The 24954-nt window shown below is 41.7% G+C and overlaps 1 protein-coding gene across 1 annotated transcript in view; it reads right to left on the bottom strand.

Annotated features, from left to right (window-relative positions):
• LOC134578593 (polycystin-1-like protein 2) overlaps positions 1-22842 on the bottom strand; it is a 124528-nt gene extending 101686 nt beyond the window's left edge. The window contains exons 1-6 of the mRNA XM_063437561.1: positions 22538-22842; positions 22119-22280; positions 20467-20646; positions 18881-18991; positions 16727-16874; positions 15570-15796 (exon numbers count right to left, since the gene is read on the bottom strand). Coding sequence (XP_063293631.1) covers positions 15570-15796; positions 16727-16874; positions 18881-18991; positions 20467-20646; positions 22119-22280; positions 22538-22823 — 1114 coding nt within the window. The 5' untranslated portion in view covers positions 22824-22842. The remainder of the gene's footprint in view (positions 1-15569; positions 15797-16726; positions 16875-18880; positions 18992-20466; positions 20647-22118; positions 22281-22537) is intronic.
• Positions 22843-24954: the final 2112 nt, after the last annotated feature.

The following is a 24954-nucleotide window of genomic DNA, read 5'->3' as shown; positions in this document are numbered from 1 at the left end:
ATCCCACAGTTCCACAAACTTCTTTTTCCTTACAGCCACAGCCACGAGGCTCCTAAAAGAAGTAAACAGGCAAAGAAGACCCCCCAGGAACACATCCACGGGTCAACCCCCCTTTTTCCTTACAACCACAGCACCGTGGTTCCTAAAAGAGGTAAAACAGGCAACAGAAGACCCCCCAGGAACGCATCCACGGGTCAACCCCCCTTTATCCCAAAAGGGGTAAAATACAAACAGATAGACAGACACACTGAAGACCCAGGCAAGTCCCCTCAGGTCCACCCCCCTTTATCCCAAAAAGGGGAAAACAAGCAAGACAGAACCCCAGGCAAATCCCCTGCAGGTCCACCCCCCCTTTATCTCAAAATGGGGAAACAGGCAAACAATTCAAACACAATTCAAACACACCCAGGCAACAGATAGACTAAAATGCAGGTAAACAAGTGAGTAACGAGACACCGGGCAAGATATTACCTGTCTTTGATGTCCTCCCGGGAAGCAGTCACAGACACGTGGACGGGTCAATCAAAGGGGCCGGAACGTACCGGTGGCTCTGCAGAAGTCTCTACCGTGTATCTGGAGGTGATCAATCTCCCTTCCTTCCCCCTGGATTCCTCCGTCCACCCTTGTCTTCCTTAGGACGGCTCACCGGCCGGACATAGCCCGATGCCCCACGTTGGGCGCCAAGTTGTTATGGTACTTTTTGAGAGTAAACCAAAATGTTCAAAGTCTATCTGTTCCTGTCCAAATCAATAAAATTAAATTGCGTATATACGCTGAAGTAATTAAGTCTGACACACGAGGTTCAGGTTAAAATAACTTCGAGAAAGTTTATTGGCAAGTGGAGTAAAAGCGGGCGCGCAGGCCCTTTTAAGAGGCATTTTGCGTCATCATTGATTATTAGAATATCAGCAAATAAACATCATCAATTGGATTAATTGTTAAGTGACGGGGTTAGTGTCTTACCTATTGGTTCGTAAAATTAAGAGGTTAGTCCCGTGCCCACCCATCAGAGGTGGGATTATTCTGGACACGGGGGGGGATAAGGGGGTCCTAAGCGTCATTTTACACGGTCAATAATATCAGACTTCATGTCCAGGTGCAAGGTCTCTTATGAATAGAACATTTCATTACTACTGTGTTCTGTGGCCTTCAAACTATACTATCTTACAAGTTCTAAGGAGTAGCCAGCAAGTCTTAAGGAGTACCCAGCACCTCCTGGCATTTGTCCTTGTAGGAAAACACAGTCTTTGTCTACTATATTAATTGGGTTGAGAAGTTCAGTCACGTAATGTAGTTTTAAAATGAACAAGTTAAGTCATGAGGACAAAATGGAGGATTTGAAGAAGTCAGGTTAGGAGGACAAAATGGAGGATTGTCACAATATAAGGTTAAAATGGAGTTAGTACAATAATTCAGTACAAGTACAATGATAATTTTTAATAATTCCACATCAGTCCCCCCTATGAAATGTTAGATTCTAAGAGATAAAACTTTATTATGTTAGTATCAGAAGACGTGTTAACCCAAAGGCACAGAAACCCCGTGGCCGCTAGCTAGGTGTTAATGCAAGGTGCAAGGCTGTCCCTAGATCTGACCCTAATAGGCTAACCATCCGTCAGTATGGCTCTCGAACGCTTCACACCCAAGGGTATCCCATGGCAGCTAACCCACCACTTCTCCACATGGGGCCTTTACCATTCACTGACAGATGCTGTCCCTAATCTAGTCCCTACCTAGAATTCCTGCACTTTATCAACAAAGGGGATAATTTGCAGCGGCAGACAGGGTGAGTTGATGTCTTGGAATTCTTGGTCATCAACTTCGAGGTGGGTCAAAGTGGGTGTTGCTTGGTCAACAGTCTTCATGAGGGATTTTCTCAGACATGGGAGAACACAACAAAAGAGAAGAGCAAAAATAAAAAGAAAAATTAGTATAGCCATACCAATCTGCATTAAAGCCTTTTGCCATCCTGTCATCCAACCAAACCATCTTTCCCAGGGATCTTTTATCCCAGAATTCCTTTTTAACTCTTCAGACAAGTCATTTAATTTTTCTATGGCTAGTGTGACTTTACCATTAGGGCCTGTGTTTTCTGGGATGTAGGTACAACATGTCATGGTGTCGGGCAAAATTTTACAGACCCCTCCTTTTTCGGCTAAGATCATATCTAGGGCCATTCTATTCTGGAAAGTCATTTGGGATGTGGCCTGCAACTGTTCGGCCAACCCCTGGAGGGCGTCTCTGGTGTAATTAACAAAACGCTGTTGGTTATAATAAATGTAATTTATCCAATTTAAATTCTTGTTTGCGGTAACTATGGTAAAAATTGATTCAAATCCTGCGGCAACTTCATCCCTTGCTTTAAACTCATTGGGTACCCCCCTGGGCACCCCAATGGCATCGATATACACATGAGGATCAAAACTTCCTTTCACTGGGGCGTCACGTTTAACCTTAGTGTGGCTGAACTCATGGGTGTTGAGGTGTGTGTCAGAAATAATATGTATAGGCATAATGGCCTTAGTCAAAGTACACTCTCCCCACCATTCTGTGTCCATTCTGGATCTTAGCTGTAAATCCCCACACAACCAGTAAATGTCTCCTAGTGACCTAGTGTGATGTTGCAGCAAGCGTACAGGGACAGTTCTGTATGTAGCACAATAACCTTTGGAAAAGTTACCTACAAATTTACCAATACCATCGTACATGGCATAGCAAGTGTAATTACCTTTATATACGGTAATACCATCAGGGGGTTTGACGTCTTTGGCTAGAAGAGGATACTCCTTTGTCCATGCAATACATATGGACCTGTTAAAATTATAGTGATAGGCAAAAAGGCTTAAAACACATTCTTCTATATCTACGGGTAGGATTAGAGGTACGGTACCCAGGTGAGGCCGGGCACCGCCACACACATAACATGCGGTTCTATTATGCTTATTAGCATTATATTTCATCCATTCTAACCATAAATTTACATCATTAAAACCTGTTTCAGCGGCCATGGTATCTTCAAAGGTGGGGTTAGCAATGGCCATCATGTCCTGAAAGGTCTGGATATGAGGTTTTAATGGGTTAGGGACCATATGGGTGGCCCCTTGCCACTCAGAAGAGTTGCACATATCTTTGAGGTAGAAATGCCCTAACTTTTTATAGGAACCCTTTTTCCAATACATTCCCATCACATACTGGTCTGCATCTGTTGGGCTTGGGTGCTCAATGTTAAGGATTAATTTCATTGGTGTGCTCCCCCCAGGCTTTCTTAAAGTCATTCTCTGGAGAAGCGATCTACCATGATCATCTACTTTAGCTACGGCACTTTTTGGTTTGTAACCCCAGGCAGGCCCGGCATTCCACCCCGCCGCCCCCCAATGGTCACAATTGTGCCCCCATTGCTTGTCAACTACACAAACATATGGGTCTTTCGAATGAGGGATATCTCTATAGATGCTCTGGATTTGTGGTGTGGGAAATGGGCATTCTACAATATCACAGTAGTCAAAGGTATAAGTAGCCACCTGGGTGCATGATGAATTATACCAGAAGGTGTACCCACTAATGTCTTTGGTAATGGCTACTTGCTGGGCCTTCATAAGGCTAATTAAGGAGAAGATGTACCAGAGATACATGTTTGTGCGATATTCGCTTCCTCTGGGGCAGGAGATTTCTTGCAGTGGGAAGCGTGGATCCAGTTTGGCCTACCGGCCAATTTGACGGAGGTTGCGGTAATCAGGAGAACTTGGAATGGACCGTCAAATCTCGGTTCTAGGGTATTTTTCCGCACAAACTTCTTAACCAGGACCCAATCTCCGGGGAGTAGGTTATGGGAACCTGTATCCAATTCGGGATCTGGAATTGAAGAGAAAACTTGGGCATGTATTTTGTTTAGGACATTTGCAAGTTCAGTTACATAGTCTACTAAAACATCTGATTGGAGTTGCAACTGCTGCGGATAATAACAACCTAGTCTGGGTGCTGTCCCAAATAGAACCTCATATGGGGACAGTGAATGCTTCCCTCTAGGTGTGTGCCTAACACTAAATAGAGCTATTGGTAGGCTTTCTGGCCAGGGCATCTTTGTTTCTTGTGACATCTTTAACATTCTGGTTTTTAGAGTGCCATTCATGCGCTCCACTTTACCACTACTTTGTGGGTGGTAAGGGGTATGGAAGGCTAGAGTCACCCCTAGAGCAGTCCAAATTTCTTTAGTCACAGTTGCTGTAAAGGCTGGGCCTTGATCACTCTCAATGACTTCTGGGAGTCCGAATCTACATACAATATCTGTAAGTAGGCGCTTTGCGGTTGTTTTTGCAGTGATATTGGCCACTGGGTATGCCTCTGGCCATCCTGAGAACATGTCCACTATGACTAGTGCATATTCATGGGGCCCACTCTTGGGCATTTGGATGTGGTCAATTTGAATTCGTTGGAAGGGGTACATGGGTTTTGCCAGGTTCTTTGCAGGCACCTTGACTGGTCTTCCCGGATTGCATTTTGCACAAATAACACAGGCTTTGCAGAAGTTGCTTATCAATGTTGTGATTCCGGGTGCTTCATAATACTTCTGTATGAGGGCGGCCATCAGTTCTTTTGACAGGTGTGCAGGCCCATGTGCCCATTGGACCACTGCTGGGTATAAATTTCTGGGAAGACAAAATTTGAAGTTGTTGTAATATATTCCGTCCTTTTGGACAGCTCCTTTCTTTTTCCATTTCTGGATTTCCTCAGGAGTGACTGCAGCTTGTTGTTCTTGTAAAATTCGCAAATCAGTAGGAAGAGTTTGCAAAGCAAAAATAGGGACTTCTTCTTCTTCTTCTTCTTGTCCGGACACTTCTTCATCCACTTCCTGCAGATCCCTGGCCGCTAACTTAGCAGCTTGATCAGCCAAATGGTTGCCCCTTGCTTCATCTGTATCCAATTTCCCGTGGGCCTTAATTTTCAAAACGGCCACTTCTTTGGGGAGTAGGAGGGCATCCATTAGCTCCTTGATTGCAGTGCTGTGTTTGACTGGTGTACCGGCGGTGGTAAGAAATCCTCTAGTCTTCCAAATTAGGCCGAAGTCATGTGCCACACCCAGAGCATATCTTGAATCTGTATAGATGTTGGCACGTTTTCCTTCGGAAATTTTGCATGCTGAAGTCAGAGCCTGTAATTCAGCTTCTTGTGCAGACATTGTTGGCGGTAAGGATGATGATTTAATAACTTCATCTGTTGTGGTTACGGCATATCCTGTGTGATATGTTCCTCCTTCATCGGCATATCTCGATCCGTCCACAAACAGGGTAAAATCCGGATCTGGTAATGGGTTCTCATGCACAGTTGGTAAGTGCACTGTTTCCATTTTCATCTGTTCAAAACAGTCGTGAGGTGTTTCTGGGTCATAATCATTCTTTATGACCAGATCTTGAAATTCCTTTTCCAGGAAGTGGCGTGGCCATGCTTCTAGAAGGTCAGTTGTTGGGTATTTGACAATACCATTTTCCTGTAGCTGTTCTTCATTCATGGTGGCCCATAGTTTTGCCATGGGCCCAAGATCATTCCATGACCTTGTCTTCAACTTGGTAACAGGAATATGTGGGACAGCAGTATCCCAATGACGGTAAAGGTAGTTAAGTTGTTGAGGTAGCTGGATCAAGACCATGCTATTGCCTTCAGAGTCACAATAGAAGTCTTGTGCAGTGAGCTTTACATCGGTCCGGTGGTAAAGCTCATCTTCATAGCAAGGTTCAGGAGTAATGTTCGGTTTGTACCACATGGTGCAGAAGGCGTGATCTGGGCCTTCACAGAGAGGGTTTTCGCCTTCATAAAATGTCAGATGTGGATGCATGACTTTCTTGATACATCCACAGAGCAGGTGAATGTAGGTTTCATCCGTGATAAATCCATAATAGATACCCCCCTCAGGGAGTGGAAGAAGAGTGGACGGATTAAGCACTTGACATCTTTGGATGGAAATGTTGTCAGGCAAAAGAAGATGACACTGTAAGCGCAGGTGTCTGGCTGGAGACACGTGCTTGAGCTGGACTTGGTTGATGATGGCAGAGATGTCATGAGGGGCCAAAACAACCAGAGGGTGACCAAGGACCAGGTCTGAGGTTCTTCCTATGAGTTCTCTCGCAGCAAACACAGCCCTGAGACAGGAAGGAGTCCCTCTGGCCACAATGTCCAGTTGACACGAGAAATATCCAATAGGTCTCTGGCGGCCTCTCAGGTCATTAGTTTGGGTGAGAACTCCTGTAGCATGGCCTTGTCGTTCAGAGACAAATAATTTGAAAGGTTTGGAGTAATCAGGTAGGCCCAAGGCAGGAGCAGAAGCAATGGCACGTTTGAGGGCATTAAAATTGTCCAGAGCTTCATTGGTCAGACCGAAGGGGTCGGACTTAAGAGCATCATAGAGAGGTTGCATAAGCAGAGAGGCTTCCGGGATCCATGCTCTGCAGTAGGAAATGAGGCCTAGGAAGGCATGAAGAGACTTAGAAGTCCTTGGAGGCGGAATGTCCAGCACAGCTCTCACCCGGTCCCGAGTAAGATGTCTGGTACCTTGAGATAGACAATGTCCAAGGAAGATCACTGAAGACTGACAGAATTGTAGCTTGATGAGTGAAGCTTTACATCCCTGTTCTGCCAAATAGGAAAGAAGACTAAGTGAACACCTTTCAGTAGTGGGCATATCATCTCCACACAGCAGTAGATCATCCACATACTGAAGCAGGACAACTTCTGGGTGGTCAGCTTGCCATGGGTCAAGGATGGTGCCCATGGCCTTTGCAAATTGACTTGGAGAATTTTGTGCCCCTTGGGGCATGACAGTCCAGGTATACTGCTGCATCTCATGAGTGAAAGCAAACAGGTATTGACAGGATGGGTCCAGTGGGACACTGAAAAAGGCATTGGCCAGGTCAATAACTGTGAAGAATTTTGCAGATGGTGGGACTCCAGAGAGCAGAGTATGAGGATTTGGTACAAGAGGGGTGTCCAGGACGGTAGCTTCATTAACAGCACGGAGATCCTGGACCATCCTGTACTTTTCTGGCTCACCCTTTGGGGTTTTCTTTTTCACAGGAAATAACGGGGTGTTGCATTCAGATTTACATTTGACAAGGGCACCCTTCTCCAAGAGTGCCTTGATGTGGACAGAAATTGCAGCAGACTGTGCTGGTTTTAATGGATATTGTGGTTTTCTTGGTAGTTTAGCTCCTGAAACAAGTTTTACCACCACAGGGGGAACATTTAGGTGACCTATGTCCTCTGGGCCTGAGGACCATAACTTGGCGGGCACCTGTGTTTTTAATGCTTCCGGGAAATTGGACCTTACTTCTGCTGCCTCCTCATGGGGCTTTTCTAAATGCAACATCAGAGGCAAAGAGCATAGGGCTGAAGTGTCTGATACAGACAGAGGTGTAAACATTTCTACCTGCCCATCCGGGGTAAAGGTGATGGATGCTTGCAGGCGTGAGAGAACATCAGCACCTAACAGGTTAATGGGGCATGTGGAGGATACTACAAAGCGAGCAAGCAAGCTAGAGCCAACTCGTAGTGGAGTTGTTAAGGGGCTACGTCTTGGCTGGCCATCCACTCCAACACAAGAGACATCAATACTGGACAGGAAGGATGGGTCTGGCAGGTCTTGTTCTCGTAGAACACTACGGGCTGCACCTGTGTCAACTAGAAATGTAGTAGGATGGTCTTCAATGGGCAAAGTCACTGTGGCAAGTGGCCCTCCCTTATCCCCTGTAGACGCTGCCATTACAGGGGTTAAAGACACAGGCTTGCCAGTTTCCTAATCATCTGGTTCTTCAATAATTGGAATCTTTTTCTCGGTCTTGGGGCCTGGGGCAGGTTTAGAAAACTTTCTGGGTGCCCCAGGTTCCTTTTTAGGTTCCGGACAATCACTTCTGTAGTGTCCCTGAGCCCCACAATTAAAACAAGTTACATCCTCTAACTTGACACCCTTGGTGCCAGAGGTGATGGGGGTAGCGCGGGCCACCATGAGTGGAGCTGGATTGGGTCTTCTTGGGGTCTGAACAGATTCCAGACCTCTAGCAACTAAAAGCAGGGTATCCAAGGGAACAACCTTGTATTCAGGACGTGCAGCAATGATTCCCTTGCGTATAGAGTCTTTAACACCTTGGACAAACGCACCTGACAGCATTTGTGAATGAATCTTGTCTGTAAGATCAAACCCCAAATCTGTGAACATTTGATACAGTCTTGCATGAAACCTTTCCACTGATTCTCCTTTGTCTTGAATAACATCAGTAAGGCCAGCAGCCTGATCCGCAAGTTTGTCCTTAGCCCATTCTCTTAATTGGGTGCAAAAAGTTACTCCAGAGGGGTAATCAACATCACTGCTGAGCAGATCTGTACTGAGGTGTCGGGCCATACTTGGCCAATATGCATCCCCTGCTTTGATAGCACAAATGCTCAGCAAATCACGCCATGCGGCGGAATAAGTCTTTTGAATTTGAACTATCCCTCGGTAGAAGGGCATAGGCTGCTTTTCTGGGTCAGGGAGTGATTTCATTAGAGCACTAGCTTGAGTGGGATTGAAAGCAACATATTTAGGAGGGGCCTGTTCTCCCCGACCCTTGTGGCCAAAGGGGTCATCGATAGAACGATGAGTTGGGGCTCCCGCGGCAAGCTCCGATGAGACATGGGACACCCTGTCCATCTCGTCATCATCGAATTCTATGATATTGGCTCTTTTGCGCGGTGCAGGGCCCGCATGAGGTGAAAGGATCGGTGGTTGGGAACGAGCCCCAGATGCAGGGGTGGCTAGCGAGTCATAGCCTGGGGATAGGTAGTCACCGGGAATTACCGGCATCAGGGCCGAACTGGGGGCCGCCATATTGGTGGCCGGAAAAGGTGTTACATTAGGGTTAAGGGAAGGAGTGGCGGCCATGTTAGATGTGGGCACACCTGGAGCAACTTGTGCCGGACTGGGCGTAACCGGAACCTGGGGAGTGGCTTGGGGAAGGGGTAGTGGATATCCGGGATAGGGCAGGGCCATGGGATATGGGAAGGGGTAGGGCCAGGCTGGGGAGGGAAAGGAGGTGGGGTATTGGACTGGGGCGGAGGTGGGAAGGGACGGAGAGGGATTGGTAGGGGTGGGTGTAGAGGGAGGAGCCGGGGTGAGGGTGGAAGAGGTGGTTAGCTGGGCGGATGCAGAGGGGAGGGGATCATTAATGGAGAGGGATTGTAGGGAAGGAATGGCAGATGAAATGTTAGGGGAAGGTATAGCAGGTAGCGTAGGGATGGATGAGGATGATGGGAATGTCAAGGATGGGGAAGGGGAAAAGAAAGATCCATCGGAATTCAGGACCGGGCAGACAGGGGAGGTAATGGGATGGGTGTTAGGAGGATTGGGAGTGGGGAACATAGTCAGCTGGCTATCACTTATGGCTGACTGAACCTTGGGGATAGACATTCCCTGGGCGCCGGTTTTTGGCGCTGGCTGAGGGTAGACCCCAGCAACACAATTATTATGATACACAAACAATTTCACACCTTTGTGATTTATCTCTTCCTCAACCCAACCTTCTAGCTGAATAGCCTTCGCTACTCTATACCATGCTTCAGCAGTCTTTAATAAACCATTATCTGTAAGTTTGCCTTTCTTTTCTGTCAGTAACCTACGCCAACTTTCCGGTTGCAATCTTCCACATGTCGGTACAGCAATTCTACATACTTTCGCAATCTTTTCAACACCTTTAACCATTTCCTCACCCTCTCTGTCTTCGACTAAATCACATGCTAACCAGCCCTTACTGGGCTTGCTTAAATCCTGTCCCATAATCCCTTTACCCCTATACCAGCGTCCTAGATATAGGGAGAGAGAAGGAAAACTGAACAAGAACGTCTACAATGCTCGACTGCCACCCGAGAATCGTGGGACTTTCTCAGGTGCGTCTTCCCAAAACGTAGACTAGTCACTGAATCCGCCTACCCGGGGTGGTAGACACGGATTGGAGCGAGGTGAGAAGTGTGTGACCAATCACTTCTCTTTCAAGAGAAATGGGAGTGGATAGTATAATAATATAGGAAGTTTAGAAAAGATGAAAGGCAAGGAAAAATCCTTAGAGACAGACACAGGAGTTCATGAGACTCCTAATAAAACAGACAAGACAACAATACAATTGAAATACAGTGCATGCATTACAGTTCAAATAAAATCCACAATAATCCCTTTCCTTCTACATGTGCTTACTCCAAAGTCACCTTTCTCAACCCCGTAGTGTCCCCGCTCGGAGAACGACTTTCATAAGTCTCACTACCAGCGGCCAAGGATAACAGCTAACACCGGTCCGAAATCCTTTCCAGCCTCCCTCTACTCTGCAGTCCACAAGAATGTGGCCACGTCTATCCTCACTCCCGTAGTGCCCCTATAAAACCCACTTTATAAGTCTCACTACCACGTGATGCGAAAAACAAGCAATGCCTGTCTGAATTCCCCCAGGAAACAAAGTCCCCTGCCACAAGGCTAAGTCTCCTACCACGATTAAATAATCAGTGGACCTTCAGCTCAACTAGAGCCGAAGGGTCCGGGTCAGGACGTCCCCAACTCAACCAGAGCTGGATGGTCCGGGTCAGGACGTCCCCAACTCAACTAGAGCTGGATAGTCCGAACGCGCACAGTGAAGCTAGCTAGGCTATCAAAGTGACACAAACTTGGATCACAGGAAACTATGATTCTACACAGATCCCACAGTTCCACAAACTTCTTTTTCCTTACAGCCACAGCCACGAGGCTCCTAAAAGAAGTAAACAGGCAAAGAAGACCCCCCAGGAACACATCCACGGGTCAACCCCCCCTTTTTCCTTACAACCACAGCACCGTGGTTCCTAAAAGAGGTAAAACAGGCAACAGAAGACCCCCCAGGAACGCATCCACGGGTCAACCCCCCTTTATCCCAAAAGGGGTAAAATACAAACAGATAGACAGACACACTGAAGACCCAGGCAAGTCCCCTCAGGTCCACCCCCCTTTATCCCAAAAAGGGGAAAACAAGCAAGACAGAACCCCAGGCAAATCCCCTGCAGGTCCACCCCCCCCTTATCTCAAAATGGGGAAACAGGCAAACAATTCAAACACAATTCAAACACACCCAGGCAACAGATAGACTAAAATGCAGGTAAACAAGTGAGTAACGAGACACCGGGCAAGATATTACCTGTCTTTGATGTCCTCCCGGGAAGCAGTCACAGACACGTGGACGGGTCAATCAAAGGGGCCGGAACGTACCGGTGGCTCTGCAGAAGTCTCTACCGTGTATCTGGAGGTGATCAATCTCCCTTCCTTCCCCCTGGATTCCTCCGTCCACCCTTGTCTTCCTTAGGACGGCTCACCGGCCGGACATAGCCCGATGCCCCACGTTGGGCGCCAAGTTGTTATGGTACTTTTTGAGAGTAAACCAAAATGTTCAAAGTCTATCTGTTCCTGTCCAAATCAATAAAATTAAATTGCGTATATACGCTGAAGTAATTAAGTCTGACACACGAGGTTCAGGTTAAAATAACTTCGAGAAAGTTTATTGGCAAGTGGAGTAAAAGCGGGCGCGCAGGCCCTTTTAAGAGGCATTTTGCGTCATCATTGATTATTAGAATATCAGCAAATAAACATCATCAATTGGATTAATTGTTAAGTGACGGGGTTAGTGTCTTACCTATTGGTTCGTAAAATTAAGAGGTTAGTCCCGTGCCCACCCATCAGAGGTGGGATTATTCTGGACACGGGGGGGGATAAGGGGGTCCTAAGCGTCATTTTACACGGTCAATAATATCAGACTTCATGTCCAGGTGCAAGGTCTCTTATGAATAGAACATTTCATTACTACTGTGTTCTGTGGCCTTCAAACTATACTATCTTACAAGTTCTAAGGAGTAGCCAGCAAGTCTTAAGGAGTACCCAGCACCTCCTGGCATTTGTCCTTGTAGGAAAACACAGTCTTTGTCTACTATATTAATTGGGTTGAGAAGTTCAGTCACGTAATGTAGTTTTAAAATGAACAAGTTAAGTCATGAGGACAAAATGGAGGATTTGAAGAAGTCAGGTTAGGAGGACAAAATGGAGGATTGTCACAATATAAGGTTAAAATGGAGTTAGTACAATAATTCAGTACAAGTACAATGATAATTTTTAATAATTCCACATCACTATACCATTGGGTTTATTTTCTTCTTTTTATATATGATGACCTCTATCTATTTGAGAGCCAAGCACTGCTGATATCCACAAAGAAATCCATAGACGGGGATTATTCCGTCCAGGCTCAATAATTAGAGCTTATATAGCTCTACAAAGTGTGAGTGTTTCTTTGGCACTATAGAAATATCTGCACTATTGTTATTGTATGTTGCACTATTATTGTGTCCTTTATATTTTAGAATACACTTTTAATATACACGTATTGACGAAAGTATTTTTTTAAATTTTAATAAATGGTAATTGTCATAGATCTTTTGTTTATAAGATATATGCATTTTTATTGCTTTCTACACCCTCTTTTGACAGAAACTATTTTAAAAAAAAATGAGTGTGCCGATGTCGGTGTCCCTTGTCTGATGTGTGTATCAGGCTGATGTCAGCTTTGCAAACGTTAGACAGACTAACTGCTGTCAGTAGAATTCTCAGTGAAAACAGACATCTATAAATATGCTACAACATATCCAAAATTAACATTTAAGATAGCTCCCTTTAATATAATTGCACATCGTGAATTCAAATTTTAGATTAAAATAGCAATGCTTTTTCAGCCTAAAATTTTTAATTAATTCTGAATTCACTTTGAATTACCAACAACTAGGGTGAAGGACTCTGGAAAACCATGGCACATTGACAACTGAATTGGAAATTCCAAGCCTAGTAGCCTAGTTAGAAAAAAGTGTCCTAAACTATGCTATTTTACTATTTACTGATAACTTAGGCCTTTAATATTTTTCGATACGCATTTCAAATGATTTAATGCAATTTTAAATGTGGTTTTTTTTTAATTCTTTATTTTCATTGTGCTTAGAGAAAACAACACCATCGATAAGCAAATAGTAATCTTACATGTGAATACAGTATCATGGCATATGAGTGAGGTGCACCTTTCATTTGTTTTTGTAAAGAGCAAAAAGCATGATAAACAGGCTGAACATTAGCTCTAAACTTAAGATTTACAGGTGGTGTCTAGTAAAGGTGTGTAAGGTTTATAACCGCTACGTTAGGCTTGTATGCTAATATTACTGTAACAATATCTGATTATTCACACTGCTAAATGTTGGCATCTATGTCAGTAGTATGACTACTGGCTAGAGAACATAAAGGTGAAAAGACAACGTGTCAAAATCAAAATAAAACAATAGCTCTGGAGCTTAGTGGTAGCCAATCCCCTGCAGATCACGGCTATTTCTAGAGCCGGAAACAGTGGTTGACTAGCCAATTATCTCGTTGGGGTGAGTTGGTGGCGATATACAAACCTTTGCTAGGTTTGGGGATTGGAAAGAGTCCATCAAGGGTGATAGCTTTAACCTGCCTAGATGGTAGCAAGGCCAACATCATACGTCTTATGAATTGTGGTCATTCTGCCTCTGGGACGTTATCCGAGACCCCTCTGACCTTGAGGTTGTTTCTCAACAAGTGGCGTTCGTGCAACAAGTTCTGCTGCTGCAGGTCACTTACAGCTTGTTGAAGTGTGGCAATATGCTGGGTGATTGTTGGGAAGCTCACTCCTGTCAGCCCCTGCAGGTCACCTCAGATCGCCATTACATCTGCCAAGATGTTCTTTTGAAGGTCAACTAACAGTGCTTTTAGGACCGATGTGGTCACTAGAGAGGAGTCTACACCTGGTTTGTTTTGTTTTGCCATCTGCACTGGAGCAGGCATGGGTAAATAGTCTTACTCAGCGTCGCCAGAGAACTCGTCCAAGAAATCTGAGCAGTCGCCTGAGAGAGCGGCCATCTTAGGCCCACTGGCGCCATGCTCTTGCTTCCACATGTCTCTGATAGTAAGCCCCAGTGTGGGCTTATCTGGCGTTGTTCTTTTGGATCTGCAGCCCTATGTTGTTTGGGTCGACCAGGTCTGCTCTCTCAGCCTAGTGTCACGTCCTGCTCTGTTCTGTGGAGATGTCTGGCCTTGGCTTCTATTTCCAGTACTCTTGTTACAATTCTTGTTTAGTTTTTCTTGGTTTTTGGTTTTCTAGTTTGTGTCTGGTTTTCTTTATGTTTGGATTTCTGGGTTATTCCTATAGTTCGTCCCTGGATTTCCCAGTCTCCAGGTTTCCTTTAAATGTTTGTTTTATTTGCCACACCCGTTTGTTTCCATCTTTCATTATGTTTCAGTGTTCCTGCAGGCAGCTGCTCACTGCTTCTGTCCTTTCTTGCAGGTAAGTGCTATATATGTCTTTTGGTTGTTTTAGCATCATTAGGCAGTGTAGGACCTGCCAGATATGGGGTACATTGGCGTTGTTGGCAGGCTTATGCAATGTATGATCTTATAGTGTGACTAAATCCCCATGATTTTCATATGTAGTACTTAGTTATTTCTCCTCTTGTTTTGCCTATGTTATCTTGTCTTGTTTTAGTTTGTATACCCAGTCCATGTACAGTCCTGTCCAGTCTTGCCCAAGTTATGTTCATGTTTTCCTCATGTCTTGTGTATATGTTCTGGGTTTAGCTTACTATCTTTCTCTGGTTCTGGGTTCTCCTAGTTTTGTCTTGTTTCCTTGTTTGGTGCCTATCTCTAGTCTTGCCTTGTTTCTAGAACTGGATACAATCTTGCTGCAGAGCCTCCCTATTAAGCTCCTGGGAAGTCTGCTAATTTCCTTGCTCCTAGTTCCTGTTATCCGCATAAGCTGAATCAGGGTCTTGGTATGTGGCTGCACAAACGCTGGTGCTCAACACCAGGGGACGTGCGGTTACCCTGCACCAGACCCTGCTAATCCACCTCCACGCTGTGACTCCTACTCTGAACATCAGGCATACTGGGTCCCGGTCCTGCACCGCCGCCCAGACAGTGTCTGGGTCCCGGGCATCGGACCGCCACCCTGACACCTAGTTGGGAAATTAAGGGCTCTAAATATATGTCGTTTTTGCCATTGTGAGCTCGGAGTTCGAAGCTTGTGCAGCCGCTCGCCTCTGTGGTCAGGCTCCGCCCCCTTAAAATTATTTTTTAAACTTTTAAAATATAAAAAAAAGAAATATATCACATATAGAAAAAATATATCAATATCTAAAAAAAATATGAATATTAAAATATAATTTTCAATGATTAAATAATTGTAAAATTAATTAAGCTTACTTAAATGTAAGTCTGTGAAAAATAAATGTTATTTGTCAACTTAAAAAATGTAGCAAATTGAAACTTGAAACTCAAAATTTAGGCAAAAACAGGTGACTTTAGCATACATTTTGCCATATCAATTTGCTCGAATCTGGATTTAGTGGATAATTATGTAAGCATCCAAGATTAGGTTTGTGGTTTTACATCTATGCAACAGATTTGGGACAGTAACAGGGGAGGAAATACATGTACATTGAATTCAAGGACTGGTTTGACAAAACAAATGATGACTTAATTCTCTCACCTGCATTCATTTCTACCTGTATCCAGAGAGTCTCTCCATACTTTGTCCTACAGAACCCTTCCTTGGCGTCATACTTGCTGTAGCAGCCAGTAATGCTGAGACTTCCATTGTTTTCTTCTACTATGATGGTTTCTTGAGCCGTCACATGCCATTCACTGGTTGAACATTCCACAAACACAGCAAATTCTCCAGGAGATGTGAAACTATATGTTATCGTGCTGGATGCACTGCAAAGCATTGACATAATGAAGATATGGGAAAAAGGCTATGTGGTTTTGTTGGCCAGTTAAAGAAAAAATATTAAATAACTTAAAAGAGCAACTAAACATTTTTTTCTGAACTTTTTCATTACATAGTTATATAGTCACATAGGCTGAAAACAAGCATGCATCATCCAAGCCTTTCTTATATTTGCTTTTTGCTGTTGATCCAAAAGAAAGTAAAAAAAACCCAGTTTGAAGCGCTTCCAATTTTGCAACAAACTAGGAAAAAATTCCTTCTTGACCCCAGAATGTCAGTCAGATCTCTCCTTGTATCAAGAAACTATTACCCCACAATTTAAATATGATATCTCTGAATATTCTGTTTTTGCAAGTATTCATCCAGTTGCTGTTTAAGCATCTGTACAGACTCTGATAAGACCACTTCTTCAGGCAGAGAATTCCACATCCTCATTGTTCTTACTGTAAAAAAAATATTTCCCTTTGTCTCAGACTAAATCTCCTTTCTCCCAGTCTAAATGTGTGACCTTGTGGGCTATGTATAGTCCTGTTTATGAATAGATTTCTACACAATGGTTTGTATTGGATGAATATATTTCTATAATGCTATTATATTCTGTATCTTTACTGTTTTACTGCATATATACCGTAAGCAAAATTATTCAGAAAAATGTGAGATGTCAGAAAAGTTTACGCCAATAAAGCCAAATTGAAATTATAGTTTATTATTTCCAATTTGGCTCTCGAGGCCTAAAATTTTATATTATTTTTAAATTCCCAACAATTAAGGTTTTGAAAACTAAACCCTGAACTGTAGCAAATGAAAATGCAAGTGGCAAAATTAAAAACAAAAGAGTTTTAAATTTGCTGCAATTTAGATGTGAATACTTTTAATGAATAAGGCAATTACTATTTTACTTAATAATTTTAACTTACTTCTCAGGCTGATAGGGATCAATAGACTGGCCATCTCCCAAGCTTATAATACAGGAAAGATTTCCGGTGTAAGGGGTTAAAAGCCATTTCACAGTGATTGTGACATTTTCAAACACCACACACCTGTCCATCAAATCAAGTTGCAAACCTGGATAAGGAATAATCAGATATTAGTGTGATTAGAAGTTCTATTATGCAGATGAATTAAAGGGAAATTGGAGCTAGTGAAAGAGATGACCCTTCAGAAATGATTCACTACAAAACAAACTGCAGTGAATTGAACAAAGATTTCCAAACTTCGGGCAAAAATTCGGGCATTCTAATTCATTACAATTTGGTATTTATTGGATCAACTCTATAATGCAAATTTTAGAAATATATAGAGAAATTAGTTTCCATAAGCTGACTATAAATATTGTATTACTGTAATTACATGTCTAAAGGAACATTAAAGGGACCCTATAGGCACCAAAACAACTTTAGTTTAATGCCCCCGCAGTCAGACTGCTCAATTAGCTGCCATTTAGAAGTTAAATCACTTTGTTAATGCAGCCCTAGTCACACCTCCATGCATGTGACTTGCACAGCCATCCTAAACACTTCCTGTAAGGAGAACTTCCTTTATTGCACATCCTGTTTAATTTTGAATTGATTATCTCCTGCTCTGTTAATAGCCTTCTAGAGCCTGCTGGAGCCTCTTGTCTGTGATTAATTCACAGAGTAGGAGATAGAAACTTCTAAAGAAAGTTAACATCTGATTAAAAATGAAACAATTTTTGTCATGTTAGCTGTGTCAGTAACGGCCAGGGAAGGAATGCCTAGGGCTGCATAAACAGAAACAAAATGATTTCATTCCAACGTAGCAGAGAATTAAGCAGTGAGGCTGCAGGGGCATGATCTATACACTACAATGGCTTCATTAAGCTAACATTGTTTTGAATCCCTTCAATCTCCTCTCCAGTAGTTTTGCCAGATTGTCCAATAAAAATGGCTATTTATATATTCCACTCACTGGGAGTTGTGTGGAATGAGCATAGCCTAACAGGATGTAAAATTCCTACACAGACAGATTTGGAGAGGGATTTAGGCTGCGTTTAAACTATATGTACTCCACAGACTGTCTGCCTTATGATACTCTTCAAACTGTGGCGGTCACATGCCAATTTTTAAATAACCTATCTGGCCATTACCCCACCTCCTTACACCTGTATACACTTTTCTTCATTTAAAGGTCAAGTAGAGTTGCTATATCTGTGTTGTTTTCCAGGACACGTGATGCCTTCTTGGTTTTAAAGGGCAATGCAGGAAAAGTGTTGCCCTGCAATATGTAGCATTCACACTCACGATGAATAATACTTGTATTATCAAATAAATGTGTAAGAAATACAATTCAAACTAGAAATAAAAAAAATCTGAGAATAGGTTTGGCATGCACAGATAAGCGGATAAAGAGGGGCAGTTCAAAGGGTAAACAGATGAGACAGATAAGAGGGGACTCAAAGAGAGTCCAGATGGAAAGTCTAGATTTTCAAGATATTATGGAAAGAAAATATAGTAGTGGTAATTTGATCGGTGAAAAGAACATACAAAATATTTCCCCTAACCAGGTCAAGTGTAGGAGGATTTTTTCCCCACATTTTTTATGCACATTTTTTTCTGTGGATTTTTTGAACGTGTGGTTTTCCCTGGAAGCTATGTACAATTGTGCAATGACTTCCCTATTTTATATGTAGGGTTGTTAACTTTATATTTTTATTAGCAGTAAGCTGTAGGGGTTAATCTACTTAGAGTGTCCCTTTTATGATCCTATTCACACAGTTAATGCCCTACTCATTTAGCAGTCACAGGGTTCTATACAGCTGCTGATTATAACAGAATGGGACATTTCTTGCTGTCATTAATTCTTTAAGGACCAGACTGGGATGACTGCCAGTGATAGGCAACCTTCGGCACTCCAGATTTTATGGACGACATCCCCCATAATGCTCTTACACCCATAATGCTGGCAATGCATCATGGGAGGCGTAGTGCAAAACATCTGAAGTACCAAAGGTTGCCTATGCCTGGATAAATGTTGTTGGCCCTTAAGAGCTAAGTGTCAGCTACACTATTCTGAATAAATATGAAACATTAGTTTATCTGCAGTGTACTTACCTTCCATACAGTAGTAATTTATGGACAAGTAACTGCCCAGATTTGGACAGGGCGCTCCAAAAACCGTAGCATCCATGGCAACCTGACAAGCCTGGAGTCCATGGCATTGCCCTCGAAAAGATAAAGGATGTTATTAGTTATTATTGACTTCTGACAAAAAACAAGAAGTCTCATTTTGGATACAGTGGCACGCCAGACCCTATTTAAAGATCTTAGCCAAGTTAGCCCAACCACAATTAAAGTATTAATAAAGAAAATATTGACTCGGTTAGATCTTAGATCGAGGAGGGGGGGGAAGTTACCTATCATCAGCCACACCAACAACATTTTGAAAAAAAATAAATACATTCCAGAGTTATTACCTTTGTTATCCTGTCCTAAAATAAACAGATTTATGTTACGACAGGATAGACCAAATTTGTATCTTAATACCCAGCATGCAAGGGGCATTAATTAAATCAAACTAAATAAATAAATATTTGTTTGGGTAGGAGGATGACTGAAGATGGGTCTAGCGACTTTTAAGAAACATTTTCCTATAATCTCATTCATGTTAGGTAGGTATCCATTAGATCAGGTTTGATTGGCCAGATATTTTGTGAGATCTAGCCTAATTTCAAAGATCAATGTACATTTAATTCTGTTTGGTAGGTACTTGTCAAAGGATCAGAGGATATTGCTTAGTTACATATAACCTATTTAGCAAAAATATAATTTTCCATAGGGAAGGCTAACAATGGATCGGTCAATTGAATTCAATGCTTTCTTATGAGAAGCACTGGAGCGGCCCATGGCACTTCCCACACATGTGCATCAGGTCCCCAATGCTCCTTTATGAAGAGCATTGATTTAGAGCAGTGATGAGGAGGCCATGCCTTCTTGATGAAATCGTAGTAGGCGGAGAGGTAAGCATTGCCGAAGGAGTCTCGGCTCTGTAAAATAGAGAGTAAAAAAACTTTTCTAACAGGTTTTGACACCCAAAACCGGGGGCCCTGAATCTAACTAGGGACAGGAGCAATATAGTATTTGTGTTCCTAATGCTATAGTGCTCCTTTAACACATCCACACCGGTTCTGACATAAAAGCAGCTACCCACCAGGAGAATGTAAAAGTGGAGAGTCCCAAGTTACCCCAGTCAAATAAAGACTCAATTTAGAATTAATACTATGCTGTCATGTCTTGTGTCATTTGACCCTGCCTATAGATAATTATTTTATTATTTACAGAGGTTCCGGACAAAAAGCTCATCTTTAACCCAACAAATTACTTTGACAATAACTTAAAAAGGCAGCAGAAAAGATACAACAACATAAAAACACACAACAAGCAAATCCAATCCAGTAATCCAAACAGCTGAATATAGATTTTTAAATGCAGTTTATATATTTCAATTATTAAACGCTACTACCTACTATGGTTCATATAGTTTAATTATCAAACATTACTACCGGCTAATTCTGTGAATGCTTCATTCCATCACAGAACATAAAATATTATACTTTAGTTCCCTCCCTTGAAAAGTAAACTGTTATCATATTATTATTAAACAATCAAATTCCTCATGCTTGCACGTGTCGCCATTTTACCTGCCACTAGATCGCTTACATTCGTCCATGTGCAGCCATTTGCCATTTGTAAGGGGATCTCCGAGGTACAGAAGTGGGGGCTCTTTCGACCATAGAAACTATCGCTGATCTGTACCACTTCCCCCGACCCACACTGTACTGTGGCATTGTTGTTTTCGCAGGCTATGGTATGGCCAGTCTCTAAACGGTAAAAAAACAAGAAAGGTTTTCAGAACCTCTTATCTCTCTGTCTCTTAACCTGTTTTAATAGAAAAACTCGCCATTGGAAAAACCTTTGTAGATCTGCTTTGATTTGTCAGCATCATATGTTGTCTTAGAACACAGAAGTCTACAATGTAGCGTTATGGATGGACGGACACTGGGTCAAAATTTATCTGGGATCTTAAAAAATATCTGTTTTCAATTTTTTGGCTGAGGTGATAGATAATAGATCCTTTATTTGCCCATTATAGACATTAATTTACTATTTTTGGTTAAGCATTTCAAGTGATCACAATCTGTTATAAAAACACTTTGCAAATGACTTATCTACAGAAGTCATAATTAAAGTCTGTGGGAATTTTCGTAGGTAAATCATTTGGAAAGCTATTCTAACTGCTCCGTGGTCTATGAAAGATACCACATATAAAGATGTCTCTGGATTTTTAAAGTCTAGGTATGGCTACTTTGGCAGCCAGGAGCAAGTGGTACTGAAATTTGTACATAAATACAACCGAATAAGATCAAATCAATACCAGATAACAGGGCGCCACAGTCACTTAAGTTGCCAATGATTTTGGGGTATTCTCATAAAAAATAGAGAGAAATGAAACAATCAATAAAAAGATAACATGCAATTTATTGATAATTGAATAAACAGATTAGGCAATAGCACAAAACATGTGCAAATATCGCAACACATAAGCCAAAATTGGCAAAAAAAAAACTTAAGAATAGCAGCTTTAATAAAACATGACGCAAGATGTAATGGTATAAAGTGCTTGTGTTAAAGTGCAATCTATACTATAGTAAGGGAAAGTAATGACATTTGTATCTAGATTTCAGGGTTATTTTATTTGTAAAATTAAGTCTACTTTGGTGCATTTTTAGTCGGCAAGTGCTAATTGTAAATATGCAACAGATATATTGTAAGAAGATATCAGAAGAGAGAATTTCAGGCTCTTCTAATTATATCCTGTATGAACAAATTCCTCTAGACCAGTGGTCCCCAGCTCAGTCCTCATAGACCACCAACAGTCCAGGTTTTGTCAGCATCTCCATTGGAATAAAAAAGTGATATACATAAATCCTGGGCCGTTGGTGGTCCCTAAGGACTGGGTTGGGGACCACTGCTCTAGACTTCCTTAATTAACCTTCCCAATCCATCACATACATAAAGCTCCACCAAACTAAGCCAGTATTGGATATTCATCAGAATTTATATTTTAGGTTAGAACACAGTGTTTTGCCAAACAGAATTAGTATCACAGAGGAAGACGTCTCTATTTTTTTTAATCTGACACACAGAGAATATTTCATCTGCATTAACTATCCTATACATATTGATGACCAAAACCAGAAAAATACTCCACTTTACCATAATAGACAGATGTTCTCTATTATACAGATCTGGGTAAGAATACCTCTGAAAAGTTATGGAAAATGTTACTCACCAAACTGGCAAATAAAGTAGAGTTCCTGGGTGCAATTGTCAGTAGTCCTCCAGCGATAGTTGGTTTCTTTCGTTAAATATCCACACTTGCCATATGTGGCAGGCTGGCTACTATCCCAGTAACTGTAGCTTATATTGGTAGTGTCTAGCCAAACCATGGATTCTGCAGAGAAAAATAATATATATGTTTTTATATCAGTGTGAGTTGATTGAATCTCTGTAAAAAAAAGTCCTAACAAGGTGGTCACGTTAGTGAACAGCGCATTGTGAAAATACATTCATTCAAGTAATTTTGAAAAAAAGTACAATATTCATAAAAATCTATATCATATGTAGCTTTATTATCCTTGTTAGGACTCTTTAGGATTCTCTCCTTGATTTAACAAAATGGGCACCTGATCAATAGTTGTTACTATTTACCTTCATGCGTATCGTTGCCAGCTTGTAAGTCGCCAACAAGACCGATCCACCAATCTCTATTGTCCAATAAATGTTTAGCCAAAAAATCCTGAGTCTTCTGTTGATCTATAAAGACCAAGTGACCTCCACCTCTTTCACACCAGCTTTCAGCACTCTGGAAAGTGCGTTCGAACTTGACAAACTCATAACATGAGCTCTCAAATGAAACCTGGTACTTTGAGCAAGAAGGAGAATCTCCACAAATTACGGAAACCAGAGTACAAAGTGCTAGAACCAGGAGCCACATCTTCACGGTGGACACCACATCTGAGGTCTACAGGATGCTCCACACATATGATGCCTACATGCGCTGCTTACTACTCTTTCTGTAACAGCCGACTAATTGCATGCATAACTACTCACGGCCCCATTGTTTTTTATTTTTATCCCATATAAAATGAAACAGAAGGGGACTATAAATCACTGACCTTGTGCGCTTTTGGTTACAAAATACTAAGCATCAATATAAAAAGCTTACAACAAGCCAATCGCCTAATGTGCAGCTGTGATCAGCATAAGGTATTGTTCAGGACAGAAGAGATAAGGCTGAACGTCTTCGTTGCCCACAGGTGATAGATGGAGATAAAGCATTTTTTATTTGTTTTGATTCTTTTGTTTTTTAATGACTTGAATGAATTAGGGGAGAGGGCTGTATCTGCTTGTGACCTTTCAGATTTCATTACTTTAAACATAAAATTGGTTACATAAGCAAGTGAACCTGTGATGTTATCACAGTTAAACATTATGGAATTAGAATTCCTGCTTTTGACTTAAATTTTTTTTTTATAAGAAGTACGTGTTTATTTTTTTTGTATTTGGACATCAAATAACCCGATTATACAGGTTGTGTGTATTAATTGTTGTGGTTTATTTATTCAAACATATTATTCATGACCAGATAAAAAATTGAATTCACTTTGAATTCATGTAATACTAAATAGTGCACAGAAAAGAGGCCAATAAATAGAAATATCAGGGAAACTCCAAAGAGTAGTTTGTATATTTTTATGCAGCACTGACTATATGAAATACATTCTTTTTTTTTTTTTATTCTTTATTTTTGCACACGACAGGCAAGGCAAGCACATCGCAACTTGGAGGCTTGCGCAGAAGCCAACACAACCCAGATCAGTACTTGACAGGTAGATCAAGCGTACGTTAAACATTGAGGCCTACGCAGAGGCCGACTTGTTGCATAGAATCATGAGATAATCATACGTATGCGAAGTAATACATAACGGAATTCCCAATTCTGACCCGGTCCCGGGTCTCTTATGGTTTGCCCCCTGTCGATGGATTTTTAATTATATGAGCCTAACACTAGGTTTGGCAATATGAAATACATTCTTTTTGATTGTTTTGTTTGGTTACTGTTGTTTTTTTTTCTGTTTTATTCTATTTTTTTTATGTATTTTAACATGACTGACTATTTGTGTTCCTCGGTTATGTAACCCTGGCACCCATTATGCTCTATATTAAATATTTATTAATCCTGATTAAACCTTATACAATGTTTGAAAAAAAAACAAAAAACAAGTATAGAAGGTGTTAAAAATAATGTAGAGGAATCCTCCAGAAGCCTATAATTTTTCTGTGATTGAAACCATGCAGAGCACAAGGCCCTGTGTGGGCTCATTAATGAGTGAATTTAATTTGATCGGAACATGTATATCACTGTGTATTAAGATATACTACACCATCAGTTTTTCATTTTGCACATTGTAGGTCATAAATAAAGTAGTTTAATTTTGTCAGCGGTAAAGTAGAGCACAACTTATTTTATAATTTTTTTTATTCATTTTGTATTCATTTTGAATTCATGGTAAATTCACACTTTATTGAATAACCCTGTGAATTGAATTTCCATGCCAGCTGAAACTAATTTTAAGTGTACAGCTGAGTCTAAGAAAATGGTTATATAATAACACACTTTAAACGGACATTTGGTATGAATGCCATGATAAATTAAGCTGTAAATAATCTACGTACCGAGTTAGCTGAATGGCTGGCAAATGCCAAGATTTTTATATATAATAAAAATACCTACCCCACACTTACTGGCAACCAAGCCATGAGCAAATGCCCCATCAGAGACATTTCTGGAATGCCCATATACTCTGCAGGGTATTTTATTTTAATTATAAACTTTATGAACAAAAGTATTGGGACAGATCTCTAGATTATTGAATTCAGGTGTTTAAATGAGACCCATTGCAACAGGTGTATAAAATCAAGCACCTAGCCATGCAGTCTGCCTTTACAAACTCAGCCACGAAGCGGAAGACCTCATGAAGTGACAGAGTGGGGTCACCCAGTGCTGAGGCACATGGTGCATAAAAGTAGCCAACACGCTGCTGATTGCATAGCTGAAGAGTTCC

This window comes from Pelobates fuscus, chromosome 12 (assembly GCF_036172605.1).
Source record: "Pelobates fuscus isolate aPelFus1 chromosome 12, aPelFus1.pri, whole genome shotgun sequence".
Taxonomy (NCBI): domain Eukaryota; kingdom Metazoa; phylum Chordata; class Amphibia; order Anura; family Pelobatidae; genus Pelobates; species Pelobates fuscus.
Note: the sequence above shows the minus strand (reverse complement) of the source record. Positions and strands in the feature narration are given on the sequence as shown.